The 22,036-nt window shown below is 39.1% G+C and overlaps 2 protein-coding genes across 6 annotated transcripts in view; both read right to left on the bottom strand.

Moving 5' to 3' along the window:
• chd9 (chromodomain helicase DNA binding protein 9) overlaps window positions 1-3,712 on the bottom strand; it is a 44,838-nt gene extending 41,126 nt beyond the window's left edge. For all 4 annotated transcript variants that reach the window (XM_033985262.2, XM_033985255.2, XM_033985248.2 and 1 more), the window contains exon 1: window positions 3,523-3,712. The gene's annotated coding sequence lies outside the window, so the exon portion shown is untranslated. The remainder of the gene's footprint in view (window positions 1-3,522) is intronic.
• A 778-nt stretch (window positions 3,713-4,490) lies between these two features.
• Window positions 4,491-8,071, bottom strand: aktip (akt interacting protein). 2 transcript variants are annotated; one of them, XM_033989357.2, is made up of 10 exons: window positions 7,949-8,071; window positions 7,201-7,297; window positions 6,792-7,003; window positions 6,608-6,672; window positions 6,417-6,517; window positions 6,217-6,305; window positions 6,039-6,137; window positions 5,838-5,945; window positions 5,696-5,756; window positions 4,491-5,611 (listed from the first exon to the last, which is right to left on the bottom strand). In XM_033989357.2, exons 2-10 carry the CDS (start codon window positions 7,246-7,248, stop codon window positions 5,504-5,506), a joined length of 891 nt encoding a protein of 296 aa, XP_033845248.1. In that variant the 5' UTR covers window positions 7,249-7,297; window positions 7,949-8,071; the 3' UTR covers window positions 4,491-5,503. The 2 variants fall into 2 exon arrangements, with proteins under 2 accessions (XP_033845248.1, XP_033845241.1); XM_033989350.2 differs by having other exon boundaries at window positions 6,792-7,006.
• Window positions 8,072-22,036: the final 13,965 nt, after the last annotated feature.

A 22,036-nucleotide genomic window follows, 5' to 3' on the forward strand; every position in this document is an offset into this window, starting at 1 on the left:
TGCAATCAATAAAAATTTTTACTATTAGATACATGCAACAGCAGTGGTGCTGCTTTAACAATATAATTTTCATAATTAAGGGGAAAAAACTAAAACAAAATGTACTCATTTACAAGAATAAAGTATGGTACCCAAGCTTTGCAGATAAATTGAGCCTGTCAGTTTCTTTTGTTCATATTGTATCCCTTGACCTTTATATTAATGACAGAATGAGTCATTCAGGTATGTCTGCCCTTAATACTGACAGACTGTAACTTAATAAACATGGTTTATGTGCAAACACAATAGTTTCACACTAGTAAGTAATTGCAGTAATTAGGTAATTGTTCATATTAAGCTATACTGACGTAATACTCCCATTATTGTTAGCCGGGTGATTCTAACACATTTCACTTCACTAAAAAGTAAAAAAAAAAAAAAGTTGTAAATTTCAGTTTGATATGTTTTCAGAGTACTACACTAAATATTCCACAATTGTTTAGAAGGGATTTCGTCCTTTTGACACTGGATGTCAAAATGGGTTTCCTCCGCAGCTGAAAATCAGCACCACTAAATCTGAGGCAGGGTTCCCGATTGGAAAAAGGTGTTCTGCCCTCTCCAGGTGGGTGGGGAGCCCTTGCCCCAAGTGGAGGAATTCAAGTATCTTTGGACCTTGTTCACAAGTGATGTAACGATGGAGCATGAGATTGAGGCAGGCAGATTTGTTACCTGGCCAGCCAAAACCACACTCTTTGATAAAATTTTACAAAGTAATTTCAGATGGACGCGACTGGGGTGGATTAAGGACTGAGAAACAGCTCATATTTCTACAGAATCAACAATCAAAGCAATAAACTCTTATTTATCTTAGGTAAAAGAAGTTATATATTTTGTTCTGTATGATACAAGATTTTTGAGAGGAGGTGTCTTCCCTATTTGAAAGACATGTGACACAAATTACCGGCTGTGGTCCCAAGTTAGGACGGTGGTTTGTCACGCTCTATTCCAGATCGTTCTGGATTCAAACAGAATGGCTTGTCTGGCTGGACAGGCAAGCAGATCAGTGTGGTCTGCAGTTATGCAGTAGCTATGTCAGACTACTGATGGTGAAGAAGGAGTTGAGTCGAAAGGCAAAGCTTTCAATTTATTGGTGAATCTATGCTCCTACTCTCACCTACGGTCACGAGCTTTGGTAATGACCAAAAGTACAAGATCGGGCATGCAAGCAAGTCAAAATGAGTTTCCTCTGCAGGGTGGCTGGGTGCTCTCTTAGAGAAAACATGAGACACAAGAGAGGAGCATGGAGTAAAGTCACTGCTCCTCCACATCGGGAGGAACCAACTAAGGTGGCTCAGGTTGTTCTGGATGCCTCTTGGAATCGTCACTGGGGAGGTGTTTTGAGCACCTATGTCACACTATGTCTCTTGACTGGCCTGAGAACACGGTTGGCCTGAGAAGTGTGAGTGGAAAGAGACGTCTGGACATTCCAGATCAGACTGCTACCTTTGCGACCTGGCACCGGATAAAGTGGAAGAAAAAGGATGGTAGTGGATGTATCGGTAACTAATTTAAAATATACTGAGCGGAATACTCAGCATAACTCACCATGACTGATACTTTACACATAACTTTTAAAATAACACATTAATACATACACAATTATCCAAGTCAAACATTGACAGTGTAATGTTAAGTGGATGATTTTAAGTAGAAAAAGCTATGCAAAAACAACCATTAATATATTTCATCAATGTCAACTGCGTAGCCCATATTTATGATGAGGTTTATGGAAATTGTGACCCCATATACATTACTCCTCAATGGTTCATTACCTTGAACTATTCTTGTGGTTGAGATCATTCCATACCCATTGGTAAATCTAAAATCAAATGTAATTCTATGTGAGTTCAATGGTTGATGTCCAAGTTTGCACTGTGGGTTTTCAATACTTGAGCAATCTCTTTTCAAATATTACTCCAGAAAGGCTGAGGCCTCATTGTGCTGTTGAGGCTGTGACTTTGGAGTGAATCATTGCAGTTTTATAAGGAATTATCCCAGGTGTTAGGCTGTTGACAAAATAGCACAAAATAAAGTATTTGAGCATGGCTCCAGCAACTACTATCGATTAAGAAGTGAACTTTCTGAAGGAGGGTCTGCCAGCTGCTTGTCTTTATGCAGATGTTATTTTTTTGCCTGGAAAGTTTCACAGTATGGCATTAAACCTTTCCATCGTGGAGACAGGCAAGTGACGCCATCAGGTCAAGTTATGGGTCAGGTGTGGAGAGGCAAACAGGAATGCATGTTTTTACTGTATTTTTACTGTAACAGCAAGATAGTTTAATATACCATAGAACATTCTAAGGAAAGCAATAAAATCTACATTGAGACAAGCAATTTTAGACACCCACCCACTAATTTAATGGTGCAACTTTAAGGAATGGACTGGACCTTTTTAAATCTCACAGTTCTTCCAGGTACACAAGTCTAAGAAGACCTAAGATGAGAGATATTCTAATGTTTATGTTCTTTTACTTTTTGATGGGACTGTAAACAACTCCTTTGCAAAGTATTAAATTAAGCTGTAAATCACAGCCACTTGCCAATTTCAAATCTTAGGACAATACTATACTCTAGGCCTATAGGAACTATTTCCAGTTGCATCTTACTTTGTGTTGAGGGGAAAATATCCACAAATAGCCTAATTGTGAGCCTCAACTTTTGGCTCAACCAGCCTAAGTGAAGTTATCTCTAACCCTAAAAATAAGTTCCTACAATATGTTTGCAGTGGTATATTCTGTTGGTAATAGTATGCCTTAATCTCTACCTTTATTTCAAAGCGACCTCGAGTGCATCCTCTTCATCATCATCATCATCCAGCAATGGCTTCGGCGCACAGCGCGCAACAAGGCACGATATGACGTTTGTGTCGGTATAACTCCGACTAGTGTAACCAAAAGTAGATGAAAACATGCGACAGAACATACAGCTTTGGAATAAACGCAAGCCCCAGTCCACCACACGTGTTCTTGGCCAAGCTCTTCTCTGGGAAGCACGGGATTCAAAAGGTGTCGTGACTCTTCCTCAGTGAAGAAGATGGAGGAGGTGGCGAGGGAGATGAGGAGGTCGAAAACCGACTATTCTGAAAAGTCAACTTTAGATTGAAATGAGTGTGTTAAAGTGAATCATATGAGTGTGGATCCTCGTCCGTCGGTGCTGAGTTTGCCTCTGGTCGCTGTCAGTTCAGGACCACCGTAAAATAAACCACAAGGTCTTACGAAACCTTTACACCGGCAACAGTGCGCTTTCGATCAATATAACGACTCTAATTCCGACTGTAAAGTGCAGGACGCAATCAACTTTGTCCAACAACAGGCTTCTTTCTGACGGGAAGATCCAGAGTGATCGAGGCGCTGTGACATCAGCTGAGGCGAAACGCACCAACAGAGACTGTCACACATTTGACAGCTCCACTCTACATTCAATCTAACCCCTGAGACCCCACGACATCCCACAAAAAGACAAACAAAAAGTCATTTGACTCACCTAAAACAAAGCCGAAAGTGCAGTGTTCCAGACGTCGGTGTATCGAGTGTTATGTGCGAAGTTGTGTTGTAGTTGTACTCTTCTGCTGGCCACGGCACAGCGACTCCGCGCTGCTGACGTGACTGTGATAACGCGCTATTTGCATATTACGGACTTCCGCCCTGATTGGACCAAACAGGAGAGCAGAGTTTTGTCTGTTTTAGCTCATATGAAACAGTGCTATCTCGCTGTGGTCATATCTTCTATCCACTGCTACGTCCAGTTTATCGTAAAGTCGACATAATCATTTATTACCAAGTAACGTGCGGTCGCTCGAGCGCATAAGATGGCCGCGTCCACAGCGCAGCCAATCACAGGAGCTTTACATTCGCACATGGATCGAGGTCTACTTCAACTCAAACATCAAGTGTGCAGGTGCCCTGCACTGTGGGTGTTTTCTGCCATCTAGTGGATAACGTACCACAGCAAAATCAAACGTGGTCAACTCTTTTCTTGAATCAATAATATAATAGTTTCACATTCGCACACTGATGAAAAAGCCTCTCTGCGCCCTGAAATATCAAAGATTAAAATTAAAATAAAGAAATAGAAGCATAAATAAATCATGTAGACCCAATAAGGAAACTGAGTTTTTGTTTGTTAGTTTTAAAGCAGGCTAATCTATTAAATATAAATAATAAGCGTGTGAGAGTGGGTTGACAGGGAGAATGAACAGTGATAAAAACAGACACAAGGACAGGATATGCAAGACTCCGCGCTGTTATGCTGCGTACACATAATATCTGCTGGGCAGTTGTGATGGGGGAGCAGGCAGCTGGTGATGTTTCCTTACCAAAATTGTACAATGATAAGAAAATGTTACCACATTATTCAAACAGTTCTCCTTGACTTCATTACTTATTTCACTTGGATGAGAGACCTCTTTTACACAAATAAAAGAACTGATTCAATTAGACATGAGAAAAACATTGGAACCAGTTTGCCCTTTATTGACTTAAAAAAAAAAAAAAAAAAAATTATACAACCTAACAGTTATGTTGGATGAAGCAATACAGTGTGTACCCCTTTCAGCAGTACTTGATGCACCGATTTTGTCATGTTAACAAAAGATTAAAGCTAGTTTTCCTTAACATAATTTAAAAGGGGATATGCAAAGAGTAGGTCTTTTTAACCTCCAGCATTAGGCCTACTGGAATCTGTTCTTGAGCAGTAGATTGCAATAGATTTTAAAAATGAAGGAGGCGCAAAGGCCTTCCATAGTAGATTGTGAACTTATAAATCTGCAAGTAACTAAAATGTATGAAAATACTTTCTAATTGTCCCAAATAACCAAACTGTTCATTCATGGTGAGAATGCTAGCCAGGAAGATCTGTAAAATCTAAACTTTGATGCAAAATACATTTTAACTGTATATATACAAAACTTTAATAGTCATAAGCCAATGACAGATTTAAAATAAAAAATAAAATACACACACTTATTTAAACACATTTAAAATCCTCCAATTTCACTCTGACTTATATATTATAAACTATGTAAGACAAAGTTTTACACAGTAAAAGAAAATTTTCTTTAAAAAAACCCAAACAAACCAAAAACAAAAAACAAAAACACTTGTCAGCTGTACAGCCACAGATGTTGAGAAACTGTGTCAGGCAACCTTTATAGACCAGTAACTAACACGTGTTAAACCAATCTGAATAACAAGATTTAGGTAACCAACCAAAAAAAAAAAAAAATCTTAAGAAAGATGATCTTTGATTGCATTATTGCCTTCAAGCAACATCCATCTGTCAAAGTTTACAAATTATAGACTTTGTATCCTTATAATAAAGCTGGTTGAAAATATCCCTAAAACCGCTTTTAAAGCTGAACAATAGCAGAAAGCTCCCACTGAAGGACCCAGTCCATACAACTAGCTGTAGCAGAGCATCTTATGCCAGTACCTCCATCTAGTGGCCACAGATTAAAACTGCAGTCTCAGCTTTGTGGGGGACTATCTTCTTTACTGAATGGTTGAGTCGATCCAGGCTTCACCCAAGACAATCCTGACACCTGCGTTCCCTTGTGCTGCTCCTCAGGTCGTCTCTAAGCAGCATTAGAACATTTTAATTACATAAGAACAACAATCTCTTCTCAGACGACCCAAGCTTTTACTTTATGGAAACTTACTTTATATGCAAACATTCGTTCTTTAGCTTCCTCATGAACAGCAGGGTTCCATGGAGAAAAACTGAGAATGAATAAAGAGGTCAAATTAATGTATACAATTTGTAGTAGAAAACTGAACGACCCAGGCCCATAAATCACACACCTTATTGCATATGGATCATCTATTTTAGGTTGGTCAAAAAGATGACTGTTGCATAGTTTTACACTTTCTACGACTTTGCTTTTGAAAAGTTGCACATCTTTTTCATATCTGAAAAGAGGGGAAAAAAACAGCATTAGAAATACTACCAGGGCAAAATTCATAGCTGGCCTCTTTTTATTGTGAACATTTATTCTCACTCACAGAACAGCAGCCTCTGGATTAAGTGGTTCTGTGGTGTTGATCTTATAGAAAATAGTACGTGCATACATTAGGACTTGCCAGATATGGTTGTGATTCCGCCTGCAAAACCAAACAGTTTTGTTTTTTTAAGGTGTGCAATGTAAATCAGAAAAAGTATTATCAAATTCATTTAACACACCTCCATTTGGTAAAAGCTCTTCTTACATCAAGCTCTCCTGATACAGGATCAACCAGTGGATGGAAGACAGGGATGTCAAAAACTAATTTCTGCCAAATTAAACACAAACGTATACTTAAACAAAATAATCAAGGCGAGCTGTACTACATGTGTGCCAACAGGTGCATTGTAAATAACAGTACTCCAAGTTTCATACTCACAGGACACTCTCCATCAGGATAGTTGTCTGGAATATACACAGTGAATTTGAAGACGCCATCCTGGTACAAGCCATGTCTGATAAAAATGACACCAAACCACACTGAAAATGGGAAAATGAAAATTTAAGGTTTATGTTACAAATAGTAAGACTTTAGACACAAGTGTTTGTGTTTTTAGAAAAAAGTCTTACTCAGGGCTGACTTGTAGGATGGTTGAACATAAATTCCTGGGAGCTTCTGTTTAATCACTAGTGTACTGCACAAAAGAGCAATTATAAGAAGCCTCACAGTTACAGCTTGTGACAAATTAATATGGGGAAGAAACTCTTGCGTTAAGCATGTGTAGAGGATGTTGTGGAACGAATAATCACTTACAACTCTGCCAATAGTGAGTACTCCAAGTAAAAGGGGCCATAGGAGGCGTGAGTGCCATTTGTTGACTGCACAGGGATTGTAGCTGAGGGTGGCTTTGTGATGGGGACTGCATTCTTGGGAATAGCAGGGAGCTGCTTTTTACCAAATGACAGACGAGCTGGACTGCTTCTGTGGTCCCCATGTCCACCCTGTTCTTCATTGTCAGACCTATGCTGCTGACAGAAAGTGTAAATAAGTAACTGTTCTGTATGTGGTTTCTAATATTTGTACTGCATTTTTTAATGACATGGTTGGCTGTAACCAACTGCATGAGATCATGTCCACATGTCAGGAAGCGCACACACGCACACCACTGTATTTAAGTTATACAATGATATGAAGGAAGATTTGAGCTTGTGCTAAGCCTTACCTTGCGGCTTGTGTTAGTAGACATACTCCAGAAAGGGTTTAGGTTCATCACTTGTAGAGCTGTCCTGATATGTAGGCCCTACTCCATAGGCCCTTTACTAATGTACAGAAAACAGGATCGTCACATGTTAAGCTTATGAGTCAACAGTCGTTCTTAGCACCAAACTAAACGCCCACTATAAAACACAATAACACTGCACGTAAACTCATGTTTACCAGCAAATATTTCACTGACAACTTAACGCTAGCAGACTAGCTTTGGTTAGTAATGGGCCAAGTTGGCAAAAACTAAAATGACTCTTTAGTCGAAACGACAGTTTGTAGTTTGATAGATGGATGCATTTTGTTTTGCAAGTTTCGATAAAGTTTCCAAGATCAATATTTAGCGATACATAATTAGACAAATGTTTAACTAGAGTATCAACACCCGTGTTATGCTAACAAATTGCAAATGTAGGTCTACTTTTGTAACTTATAGCGAACATAGGTAAAATCAAACATTTTAATCTATTAGTTTGAATCTGTAATGAAGCATTGTGAATCTTGTGGTAAGGGACACATATGGACATTTAATACAGCCCCTTGAGTGTAGCCGATTGTGCTAAAACACAGCTAGCTTCTCACTAAGATCTATAGGTATGGCTAACAACAACAATGTTCATTTGATACGTTTTTTTCCAGTAAAACACGAACAAACCGCTGATCTATTACAGTGCTGACGTAAACATGCACAAAACACCACATTATACCTGCTGTCCAACTGATACACTTTAGTTTTCCATTCCTTTCACCGTAGTTTCGCTCAAATCTGGCTAACACTTGCTAGCGAAGCGATTTGACAGTCAGAGAGAGTTCAACCTATCTTAATAAGGGGCGGGTCTTGGGTTAAATGGAGGGCTCCCATTGGCTCGTCACACTATTCTTTTTACAGCTGTACCATGAGCTGTCCTCGTCCTCAGTCACGTGAAAGGACACAGAAATGCTCTACATGCCTACTGGGATCTGCCAACATAACCTATGTTAATTAGTTATCAAAATAGGACCTTTTCAATATTGATTCATATAGGCCTGCTAGAATGATGTCAGCCTCCTCTCACATGGGGCATGATCATTTCTATCAAATAAATTGAACTTTCTATAGCCTATCATGTCAACAAAGTCAAAATTGACTTGAACTTTACCTGCCATTAGCCTATATTGACCTATTACAGTGTAGGCCCTAATGCCAACATGGTGAAGGTGAGACAGTGATCTAAAGTAACTATATAAAACGTTTAGGCATTTTTTGCTGTTTGTTTGGTTATGGCATATTTAGGGAAGAATATTGCTATAGAGGGCAACTTTTCACAAAAGCTTGGTGTGAGAATTTGGCAGGTCCCAATCCCAGTTAGGCCTATGTCTTTACTGTCAGTAGATGTACACACTTTTTCCACTGGGGAGGCACAACAGGGACGCCTATAATTTGATACCAGGTACTACAAGATTTACACTGATGTTTTACTGTGAAAAGTCACTGGCATTTGTGTCCAACAGAGTAGAACATTACTAAGTAAAATGAGACTAATATATCCAATGAAATATACAGAAGTCTGAGGGTTCTCCCTCAGGAGATTTTAAAGTTAAAATAGATAGTATTTCCTGCATTTTTTGGTAAAAGTTCATTCTGTCATCAGTTTTAAACTTATAAATTAGGGATTCTTTTTGTCAGACATTGTGTCTGACAGTGTTTGTTTACCTGCTTTACATGTTTTGGCTACTTGGAATTCGCAGAAAATGTATTGAAATATATATATATATATATATATATATATATATATATATATATATATATATATATATATATATATATATATATATATATATATATATATATATATGCCATGTAGCGCTCCTGCACCCACAAGATTAAATTTGATAGGGACACCAGTGGTGAATTAGCGGCAATGAATGGCACCAATTCCGCTTTTGGAGTTTGTTTGTTTTTTGGTCATTAAATGAAATTGTAGACGATTAAAAACACACACTAACATTGCATTTAAACACACCAGCAATATTTCACTGACAACTTAAAACTAGCTGCCTAGCTTTAGTTAGTAATGGATTAAGTTGGCAAAAAATAATTTTTTAGGCTAAATAACGGTATAGATTGCGTAGATTTCACCTTAACTCTGCAATATCTTGACATTTGGTTTACTTTTCACCTTATATCATCAAAAAGGGTCCCTGGAGATGTGTCTGAAAAATATACTTTATTATAAAGATACTGACAGTTTAAATGATGTCAAATTGATATTTAGTGAATGTGCTCTAACTAATGCAGCAGATGTTGTAGTCTTTGCAGTAGGCTAAATCACTTATGTCAATGTAATAAACACACAAAATGAGAGTTACACATGTAACTAAGGTTCTGTGAATTCTGGATGGCCACCAAAGGGCAGTGGGTTAGGCCATAAGATGACATTAGACCCAGCATTCAGAATTCCAGTGAATACAATTTCCAGCAACTGACAATGCATGGAACTCCCCAACTGTCTTCCCAGAGGACATCGCAAGGAGGAGGGCTGACTTAAATAAACCCCCACCTTAACTGTGCCCCATCAGATAGTTCAAATGGGGGGGACATAATCTTTCCAGGACTAATGGAAGATCCCCTGAAGCCATTCGAGTAAGGGTTGGAGGCCACAGATGGAGGGCACTTTTTTGAAACTGTTAGAAGACCAAGGAAAAGTGTTGGGCAAGATCCTTCAAAAAATAAAAATCATTACTTATAGTCACCCATTACTTTTCCCCAAAACTGCGTTAGTATATGTGTGATGAAAGTAGTTAATTACCAGATAACGTAACTATTTAATTACAAAAAAAAAAAAAAAAAAAAAAAAAAAAAGTTATATTTAGCCTTATTTGTGCTGCAAATCAACAAATGCACCCAGACCCAGCGCTATCAGCTTTTACCCTCCACAGAGCCACAACAATGCAGGGTAAACTACTGTCTGCTTTATGCAGCAGACTGTGGTAGCATAGTTAACATACTAATATCAGAACATTACAAAAATGTAGACACCACATGACAGCACTTATAGAGACCAGAGGTGAACTGCCAAACAGGTATTAGCTGCACTTACGATAAGTAGCAGAAGGCTGTGGGTTGAGGGCTACTGCATCGCTGAGGTCTTTTTTAGCAATCTGTAAACTCCAAATGCACATGTCACTCCCGCTGTAGTCATCGGTTTGTGCTCCCATCACAAAAGAGATGCCACATAATGAAATGTATCCATAAAATCCACAAGAATTGGCATGTTTTCTCATGTGTGCTGAAAACGGCGAGTATTTACCAGTTTGTCAACATCAAACTGGTCATTGTTACAGTCATTGTTACAGTTTATGTCTGTTTTAGTCTCTAATCCCTTGTCTTGGTCTTGTTCACGTCTCAAAACCAAGGAAATACTTTGCAGCCCCCCTGGATGAGACTGTCTTGTCTCTGATCTGTCACTGATACTGAGATTCACATTGAAATAATGAAATCATTGAGCTTCACGGTGAAATAACTGAGATTCACAGTAAAATAACAAGCCGCGTTACATTATCACTAACTAAAGCAAAGGAAAGAGTAATTAGTTACATTAATCGTTACAGGTAAAAGTAACAATGTTACTAACGCCATTATACTTAAATCTCTTTATTCCCAACACTGCCAAAGAGTGGCGGGCTGAAATGGCGGCAACTGACATTTTAATAGTTGAAACAAAGAGACCCTTCTCAAATAGTGTCTGAAGATAGTTCAGTATTGCGGGTACAGAATAATGCTCTGGGTCCACAATGTGGGTCCCTCACCAACCAAAAAATAGTGTCCATCTATCCTCATACAACGCTCTTGGAAAGGCAGCATAAATGTTAAGGATTGTCTGGATCACTGCCTGGTCACAAGTTGCAAATAGACCTGCCTCTGCTACACCGTACCTCTTCCAGATGTACCACCACAGAATTCAATCTCCACTCCCTTGGTTGTGGCTCCTGTCTTGAGAGAAAATTCGCAGAACAGTTCTGCATGTTTGACAGATGGACTGCCATAACACTCTGCAAATGAAGCAAAGAACATAGGTGGAGCTCCCGAGCCTCTGCCAATGAGTGAATAGAGCTCAAGCTTCCTTGATGATTTGTATTATACACTGTTGGTTTGTCTGGTCAAACAAGAACATGCCTCCCCTGGAGAGCAAAAATGAAGAACAAACTCAAGTTCGGCTAGTACTGGGCAACAGCTGGCAGCTTGAGCACGTTTACGTGTTGAAGCCTCACCTGAGAGCTCCAGAACGACCATCCTGTGGTTCTAAACAGTTCCCCATCCTGCAAATGACAATTATTCAACTACAGGAAAGAGATCCCAGAGGAACACCATTGCATAAGAACTCCCTGTTCCCCCATGGATACAGGTGCTGAAGGCAATGACGGGAGAGCTGCACAGACATGAGCTGGTGCAGCTGTGCATGCAGGTCCAGACTGTTGAGCCAAATCTGTAGAAGCCCAAGAGGTATTACTGTTGAAACTGAGGTGCGCTTGCCAATCAATTGGTTAAAGCATACGAAACTCTGATTCATCTGAACATGAGAAACCCTCTGGGGGGACGTAGTGGCCTTCATAGTCACAGAATTGATGGCAATGCTGATGAAGATCAGCTGTTGACTGGGAATCAATGAGCTCTTTGCAAAGTTCACTGCAAGTACCAATTGTTATACATAGTCCATTAGAATGGACGTATCGCTGAATGCTTGATCTCGACTCTGACCACACACAAGCCGATCTTCCAAGTACCTTAGAATTCATAGTCCATGTGCTCGCAGTCGTGCAAGTGCCACAGCCACACATCTGGTGACTGTCTGAAAGGCAAAGGAGAGACTGAAGGAGCGCACCTTGAAGTGGTATGCTAGTTTTTTGAAGACAAAGTGAAGGTACTGTCTGTGGCGTGGCAACACGGATATGTGGAAGTAAACATCCTTCAAGTCGACACTTGTGAACCAATTCCCTTCCATGATAGACAAAAGAACATGTGTGGTACGTAGCATGTGAAAACATAGCACAATCTTATAACGATTTAGGCAACTAAGATCGCTGAAAGCTATTGTCCTTTTTGGAACTAATAGACACCGTTTAACTGCCCTGAAGTCTGAACAAATGTTACGGCACCTTTCTACAGAAGTTCCTGAATATCTTGCCTGAGGGCCATCAACTTCACTGGGTTAAAGCCATTTTCACCCCATTGAACTGGGTTTGATGTCTGAACTGAATGTTGTAACCCTTGAACAACATTGAGATCAACCATGGATTCATAAATAAGGGCTCCCAGTAACTTAAATATCTTGGGGGAAAACTACTGGGACTGCAGTCAAGAGTCAGACTCAACTGTTATGGCCTCCCTGCAACAAGGGGGTACGATCCCGGCAAGAGGGGCTCTCCCTCTCGGTGTACGAAAAGAGGTGTGGAGAGATGGTCAACTGGTCTGTGCTTGTCCAGCAAAAGCACATCCAGCACCTGGCAATGATGAGGTGCTGGCTGAAGGATTAAGGAGCAAGAACTTAATTTGAGCAACTTCAGAGGCCAAAGTGTCCACAAGTTAAAAGACCAGGATAATTAATACATTAATACATAAATCAATACAAACATTTTAAGACCAAATGCATTTAGGCTCTTTAACAAGGCAAGAGGCTAAGGTCAGCTTAAGCATAGCACTTGACTGCTGCCAGTCTAGCAGTCAAGTGTTATAGAGTTTCTGTCAGTTGTATAGAGATGCAAATAAAACAAGCGTCTTTGGTGAGTGCTTGTTTCAGGTGTTCAATCCCAAGACACTGTGGGTATAAATCATGGCCATCTTCTGGGTTTAGAGGGGCCAAGCAACTGTTGCAACCATGCATCAAAGATGTTGACATCATGCCACGCTAGGATACTATTCAAGGCAGTAGTAACATACTACTAATGGTGCCAGCAGTTCAATTGACTGGGAACAATCTACAGCTGTGGATTTGCAGAGGAGCACTCACAAACCACTCGCCCAAGTACAACTGCAATTCCAAACTAATAACAGCGTGACACGAGAGCGAGGAGGCACTCATAAGTCACCAATTAATACTCTAAACACAGCAATCAATTGTCCAGAATGATGGTAGCACTGACACGGGAAAACATTCAATCTAGAGAGCCCCACAAGCTAGTAGTATCAGGTATTATATCTGTAAAAACACTCACAGACTCTGGATGAGAATTGGTGACTAATACAGCTAAATATCAAGAAGCTACAGTGTCGCAGAAGCACTCACAAGGCATCGAGTCATACAGCCCATACACAATTAAACTCATAAAATGGCAGTGCTATCAGAGCGAAAGCACTCATATGGCACCAAGTCACAAGCTAGCTCCTAACATGGCTAAGTAGTCAATGTATGGTATTGTAGAATTAGCGTGCCAACTCCAAAAATCTAATAATAGCCAATCCACAAGAGTGGAGTCACTCACGCCAATGACTACTGGAGATAAAATACTCATGGGGTCAAGTACTAGTTCAACTAGTACATAGAACAGATAAATGTACTTGCTTAATTAAACCGAGTAATAACGCTAGCTGTATAGACTGCCGAAGATATGCAATGCTAGCCTGCATATAATTATTATATATATAATTACACTTTCTATTATAGAAACTATATTTTGAGCAGAGGCAACACACACAGTCCTCTACAAACCAATATTTGTATTGTTTTGGCTCACAGCTGATATGCGTCTGTCACCAGACAACATCCCATGCTTCCTGTTTATCCTTTTTACTGTTTTACCACACAGTTGTATTTCAGGGAAAGTGTAACTAAAAGTTACTAGGGCAAGTAGGCTAGCTGCGATCTAATTAATCATACAATTTTCAATTGTAATGACTGCGTTGCTAAAAACTATAGTTTTTAGCAACTTTGTAACTATAGTTACCGCCCAATACTGAAAACAAACCAAAATTCATCTAAGAAAACTGGTTCCTTGTCCTCAAAGTACTTTGGCCTCTCTTGCTTTACTACACACCATGTTACACATATGGAACAGTCCCAGTCTTTAGAACCCAGGCCTTGATTAACATTTATGTTTGTATTAGTTTGTATTGTATTTAATGTCTTATTCTGCACTGAATTACTTTGTGTACAAATGTGCTCGACAAACAAACCTGCCTTACCTAAATAAAGAAAATAAATAGGGCTATGTCTCGTCTCGTTCACATAAGGCCCTGTCAACCATACTTTATTGGCAATTTATTCTGCTGATTGATTTTCATAAATTATTTTTGTCACCAAGAAAAAAAGTAATTTAACACATGAGTGCTTCCATTAAGTAGCAGAAATGACAATGTCCAATACTATACAAAATTATTGACTCTGCTCATTATCTGAATGTATCCTGACCAAAAGACAATTGATTGGCAGTTGTAATTAGTGTCCTGGCTTAATAGTTCAGTAAGGGCAAGGTCACCATCACTCTTCTGACAGTTACAAATCAAAGATCTTTGTAACAAATAACTTTATGCTTGCTTTGTCTCCATTGACATTGAGATAAACTGGCTGACACAAACAAGGATGCAAGTATCCACACCAGTGCTTTTGTAATGAGGTTTTGTCTTTGCAAACACTTTTGTTTCTAATCAACTGTCATGACCTTGCTTGGCCAAACAAATATTCTAATCAGTCTAATTAAGTTGGGTGATTGAATTAGGAGCATGACCCACTACTGGATGTTTCTTATCCAATAATTACAGCACTAACTTAGAATATCCAGTCAGGAAATAAACATTTGATGAGGAAAAATAATCTTTATTCTGGAACATTGAGATATATTATCCAAAATGGTTCCTCCACAAGGTGGCTGGGTGCTTCCTTGGATAGATTGAGGAGCACGGTCACTCAGGAGAAGTTTGGAGTACAGCTGCTGCTCCTCCATAAAGATAGATTTGAACAAATATCAATACTAAAAAAAAAAAAAAAAAACTACTACTAGCTTTAGTTTATTATTATTGTTGTTGTATTGAAACTGGTATAGATTATTATGCAGTTCCCCTTAAAAATCCGGAAATCTAGATTACATATGTAGACTAGCTATGTGCTGGAAAGTGAAGTAAGGTATTGCCAGAACAGCTAAACTGCGCTGGTATGATCAGAACAAGTCTTATTGATGATATTCATGGTTTTCAAGCTATGCCAATAGTCCTTTGTCGCAATAGCAATTAAGCAGTTCAAGCCTAAATCTTTTGAATGCCACAAGGTCCTTTGAAAACGGAAGGAATCATTTTACATTTTAAGTTGCACAAAGTCACTTTAGCATAATGTATACCCTTTAATTGAAGTGAATCATAATCAAGGTTAGAATAAACTTAGAAAATGAAATACAAAATGCTTGATCACAATGAGAAGACATATCCTATTACACCAAGTTATAAGAAATAGAGACTTGCATTGTGTTTGACAACGTGCAACAAAGGATTCCCGAATCATATTAAAAATAAAGGTGCTATCTGTTACAAAACAGCATTTAACAAACACTGGACAAGCACATTTAAATATAGTCTACATTTAGTAATACTTCCAAATGTATGCCAGGGCATACTATTTGTCATTGGCAAGTTATTGGATTTGATTGTTTCCGGGGTAGAAGACTTTGTTGTTTCAGCAGCATTTTCTGGCTCCACCTAAGCAATTTCCTGAATGTAAATTTGAGATGAAATATGTTCTTTTGCAGCAGTCAATTTCATCTGAGAATTTTAGGCTCTCTGAATACAATCTGCACTTGGCTGTAAATGACAGTTAAAAATGACACGGGCCATTCCCTGGCGTAACCCTCCACGGTCACTCCGACATAAAGGAGCTGAAACAGATGACTCCATGTCCACATAATGTTTAATAACAACATTAGTTTGAATAAAAATGCCAAGCGTAGATTCAAATGTAATATGCATTTTAAAAATATGAACAACTAGGGAATAAAGGTTAAAAAAACACCTGCCAAAGCCTTCATATAGCAATAGTCTTTTCTTATCCCTAAGGCTATGGCCGGGCTAAACCTCAATGCAGCAATTATTGGCTGCAATGACTGCAGTTCAAATAAGCCTGGAGATTTTATTAAACCAAATGAGAGAATCATGGGTGTATTATCACCTTTTGATTGACAGTGACAAGTGTTGGGCAGATTCGGATGTGAGCATGATGAAGAAGCTCTCTGCAAAGCTCTTGATAATGTTACCCCTGATAAAGTTGCCCAGAAAACCTCAGCTAACAAATGGAGAAGGAAAGCTGCACGCATATTAATTCCAATTGTTAGATCCCTTCAGTGGGGGAGGAAGTAATCTGGCAGACATCCCCGGCTGCCCCTCAATTCACTGACTGGCATTTTAGACAACTAATGAAAAAGAAATCCATTGTGCTGATCATATGCATAGATTTCACTCAATAATAATGATGAAAATGAAATATTCATAATAAAAGTAAAGGTCACTCGATGCTGTGGCTAAGCTTCCTAAGCTGCAACCTTTTGCAAGAGCAGTTGTCAGGTCCCAGTGATAAAAGAGGGAAGAAGAACAGAAGTCAAGTTAGAAGTATGTGAGGACACAGAGGTGAGAGTACAACTCACTGGTCACCTGTCCTATGAGGGGACACAGCAGTGGACAGTGGAGGTGCTTGGATGGCCTCAGCCTTACTATGTCAATACTCTGTCACACTGTAACTAAAACTGTTCTGTGCATTTTCCAGCTGGGTCTCATCAGATTCATAAAATATATGGAAATGTAAGCATAGCATGCATGTGTCTGTGTATGTAGGTCACCTGAGCGGCAGGAGTCGACAGCAAGTATGGAAGAATCATGTCTCACCTCCGAAGGACACTCTGCTCTGTTATTGCCCGCTGTGACTTCTACACTGAGCCCTATCTTCATATGCATCATCCAATGGCATTTATTAGTGCCACGTACTTAGTACGGGCCATGTTATTGAATTTGAATATCAACGGCAAAGCCTGGAAATATAATAAGATGAAGCAATCCTATTTGATAACACCCAAAACTAATAATAGAAGGGCAGAGTGGAAATTAAATTCATGAATATTGCTTGGGAGCCATAGTGAATCCAAAAACAACGTTGCCTATCATACTCATCTGTATGTAACGCTACCAAAAACTGTCCAAATGTAAAAGACTTTACTTAGTTTTCATTTTTAATTGGGAAAATCCACTGGCATAAATAAAATAAAACACATAATAGCATTGTTTCTTGCATTTGAATGAATTTTCAAAACATAAATAAGTCAAAACTCACTTTCTTTCTCAACACAAGGCTATAATTCCCTGCTTGTGTGTGTGAGGGACAGCTCTGCCTGTCAGAGTGAGTGCTGTTGTGAAGAGCAGAGGCTCTGCTGAGATGTCCGACAGGCCTGCTCCATCACTGTGTAAATGTTGGCTCCCATTGGAGCTGTGACTGTCAGTCATGAGCCAGCCATCGCACTTCTATTGATCTCTACATATATCTTTGTCTGGACTTCCCAACCTTCATCAACAGATGCAACTCAGGAATTGATTAGCCACAAGTCAATGAGCAAATCTCTTTGGAAACATTTTATTTATGTGTGTGTTTATGTGGATAGCATACCATTAGCTGGATTACCTTTGAGGCTTGGCTGAACAACAGATGTTCAAGGACAACTCAATCAATCTGACTTACAAGAGCTTGCTGCATTTGCTGGAAGCGAGCGTTCTGTATAAGCTACATAAAATCAGCTCAGTCTGTTAAAACAAGAGAACAAGTCACTCATTTACAGGGAGATCACTCTTGGCTTCACTAAGACTGAGCACACTCTTAATCAATTAAAAAAGGCCTTAAAGCTTACTAAATGATCACAAGACTTGGTAGTACAATTTACTGGCAGCTCAGAGAGACAAGCTAATAATTCTGGTCCTATTGTAATCTAATCCAGTAAAATATAACTGTGTCACAAATTCACTTTTGGTTTTATGACATAAAAACAAAGTTACTTTTTATAATAAGCACAACAGTTTCCACTCACTAGTCAAAGATCCTATTCACTTTGCATTTGAATTTTTTAGTATCACAATTCAATTCAATGTTTGATATTGTATTATATTTAAATAATGTTCATTCAGCAAAAATGCATTATTTCATGGACAAAATTATGTTTCTTTATTCTTTTCAATTTCCCATCCGTTCCTCTGGTGAATCGGTCAGAAAATAAATGTGTTGCAGGGACGTTGAGCTGCGTGCATGTGCCTCCTTATCGACTTATTAAAATGGAGTCAGAACACAAATGCTTTAAAAAGTTGAAGTGAAACAATTTGCATTGGGGGTGTGTGGAAATGCTAATGCATTCTTTCACTAAGCCTCACAATCACTGTCATCCATTCTGAGCTCTGATTGTTTTCCACATGGGTGCCTTCATTCATTATTGCAAAATTATAAACATAAAGAATATCTCAGTATTCATATTTCTGCTTTTTGTTAAAGCCCAATCAACCATAATGTCCTAATTTTTCTTCCCCAACCTCATTTTATATTATCTCACTACTTAAGGAGTGGATGTCCCAGAAGGGATTTATTTCATTTATGAGGATTATTGAATTAAATTAAAGTAGACACTTACTGCCAGCCCAGCAGAGGTACCTTATCCACTTAAAAGGTAGGCCTCCTCCTCATGCTGTTTAGGCAAACACATTAGGCAGCCTAAGCTCTTGTTGGCTGAGCCAGTGGTTACTGCATAATTCATTTATTTATTTATTTCTTAACTGAAACGCTGGAAAAGTGCTGGAGGTAAGTGAAAAAGGTCATGCATTGAATGTCTCTTTAATTAAGCTATTTTACAAGAACTCTTACACCACTGATGACATGCACCTCATGTTTGCTTACAAGAGGAATTAGCATGACAAGAAGTCAATGGAAATAATTGAGTGGATCCAAGCATAGTGTGAAAAACACACTGTAATTATCTTATAGGCTATTGTGGGCATGTACTATTACAGTATTCATAATTTTATTTGTTTCAAAAAGCAAGTCTTGTAAGAGCCTGAGCGAGGTCTTGGGAGAATCTGGCAGTATGTTTTTATACTTGTTTCCAGCAGCAGATGGCAGGCTGTTTCCACTGTTGAAACATCAGCGACACATGCTGAACTTCTGTACAGTGCAGTCTGTGATGTTGGCTGGATAGACCCGCCTGCTCTCGCCTGTGAAATGCATTCCCATTAAAAAGGCATTTTTAAAGCCAACACCAGTGCTATAACAATCATCTCCCCAAAGTCAAGCCTCCGCAGCCGGGAGCTGAGGCTGTGCTGCCACACAGGCAGACATGTGGCGGCCGCCGCAAACAAAGGCCCTAAACTCTCCTCCCCATCCATCCCGCCACCATAAGACTACACACACACCCACTCCCACACACACACATCCACTCCCACACACACACACACACACACACATACTACATGCACATCCACCTGCACATGTCACAGTCCTGCAAACAGCCTGTTCTCGCTGTGGTCGTCCAAATCACAAACACATAAAATACTTTTTTAGCAGCAACAAAAATGTGACAATCAAAGTGTCAGACGTGGCTGTCTCCTTCCATTGTAAGTCATCAAGTTCACGACTTTGTCGAGTGGCCATGCAGCCTGCCTCACATACTATACAAACTGGATGCCAAAAATATGACCTAACGGAACATTTTTTTGTTGGTTCTCATAAAAAGAAAATATTTTCATACTGACAAATTTCTTTAACTGATTACTTGCACAGTTACCCTTGAGTTTTCATTTAGTTTTGTTTCACAATGTATCATAATAATTTCCTTTGAGGTAGTTATAACAATAACTCTACAACTTTTGCAGATCTCTATTGCTCCTGTGCTCACACTAAGCACTGATGTGACTGTTTCTAACAGAGACATTGGGTATAGAATCTAACCCTTGATTAATTAATCTGAAAACAATCCAAGTTGCTTCAGTTTCCTTCGAGAACTAAACTTTTTTTTCCTCTTTCTTTTAAATGAACTTACACCTCATTTGTCCTAAGCTTGACTTGACACTCTAGAAAAAGCAAAACCGCAAACATAAACATGGAAAAAAATCTATTTTAATTTTGGGGGTAAAAATAAAGCTAAGGCGTGTTACTCATGTGTCTTTGTTCAGGGGAATAATTGCTTTCATTATTTTGAGCACAATTGATACCCACAGTGTAGGTTGAAAGAGCAAAGTTGTTTTGAGTGACGCTAGAAATGAGCAATCTTTTGATTGATTCTTGTTTTTGTCTCAGATGTGATTTTTACAAAAGCTGAGTGATAAAACTGGAGCCTAATTGTCTCTCTCATGGAATCTCAATACCATACACTTAACCAGTTATAGCGAGGAGGTTGAAAAATGAGGGCCGCTAAACAAGTACATAATAAAATGAGCTCAGAATTATCTTTCAGGGATGGTTTATATAAGGTAACACTGGTTTAGTATAGCTGCCATTGTATCAATGAGGAATCCTGGCTGACATCTAAAAATAATGCTGTGACTATGGGTAAATTTCAGACTGCCCAGAGTCTGCTCAACGTACCCTAAATATGCCAATAAACCAAACGTGAAGAGTATTTTGTGTTATCAAAAATCTGATATAGTATGGACAGTTTTAGGAACAAGAACAACCATTTTCCCCCAGCATGTCAGATGGAAGTTGATTATAAGGGGGTGACACAACACTTCATGTTCATTGGATTATATTATCAGCAATACAGATGTGGTGTCTAACGCATGTGCACTTGTGTGATTGTATGGGCTATCACACAGGTGTATACTAAATGAACAATGGAACTATATGTTACTGTATAACTATGACAAAAGAAAAATTCAAATCTGTCAAGTGGACAAAAAGTTGTAATAGTGAAGACGTTTTGCTGCTCATCCAAGCCACTTCTTCAGTTCTGGTCAGATTACTGGTGGACTCTGCCTTATATGTATCTGAAGGGAGGAGCTAACTACACTGAAACAAACACACCTGTTTGTTTACAGTTTCTGTTTGTAGGGTAGGTCTAATAAGCTACAGTGTGAACTGTGCCTGAATCATATTTAGTATAATCATTCAGGACCCTAATGGGTGTCTCACACATATTTGCATACTGGCTAGCCCTATTGTTTTCTTTGTTTAGATATAGGTCTGAGGATGGAGTTATAAATAGTAGGCAGATGATGTCTAAGGCCTCCATTTCTGTTCATAGAAGGATTGTCTTTCCTAATAAAAATAGCCTCTTTAACTCACCTCTGTATTACTAAAACACTCTGGTTCTCAACATCTCAAATGTGTTTCAGTTCATTCTCATATTTATGTTGTTTGTAGTAAACCTAACAATTCACACCAGAGTATGACCATAAACCCTTTGCAAGTCTGTCTAACTTTACAGTAGTAACAGATGCAGCTCTTTAACAAAAAAAAAATAAATAAATAAAAAGGGAGAATGTAACTTAGCCCAGAATCATCTTTATGTCTCCGCAGTCCCCCTGTACTTTTGTATCTATTGGCGATAATGGTCTTCCTCTTCCTTGACAGCGTGTCTTTGCCGCAGCGCAGCTCTGTAACCAATGCTTAAGTGTATCAGGGTGACAAAGCACAGCTCGATCCGCTGGTGTCACGGCTCATCATGTAGTGACACCCCTGACGGCTGCAGCGTTAAAGAACGGGAGGATGCTGAACCGAGTTAGGAGAGATGGTAAGACTTCCAACTTCCATAACAATTCCCTTTTCCCTCTCAAGGATCACAGTGCAACAGGAAATCTGACAACACCAGCTGGAACC

This window comes from Periophthalmus magnuspinnatus, chromosome 3 (genome assembly GCF_009829125.3).
Source record: "Periophthalmus magnuspinnatus isolate fPerMag1 chromosome 3, fPerMag1.2.pri, whole genome shotgun sequence".
Taxonomy (NCBI): domain Eukaryota; kingdom Metazoa; phylum Chordata; class Actinopteri; order Gobiiformes; family Gobiidae; genus Periophthalmus; species Periophthalmus magnuspinnatus.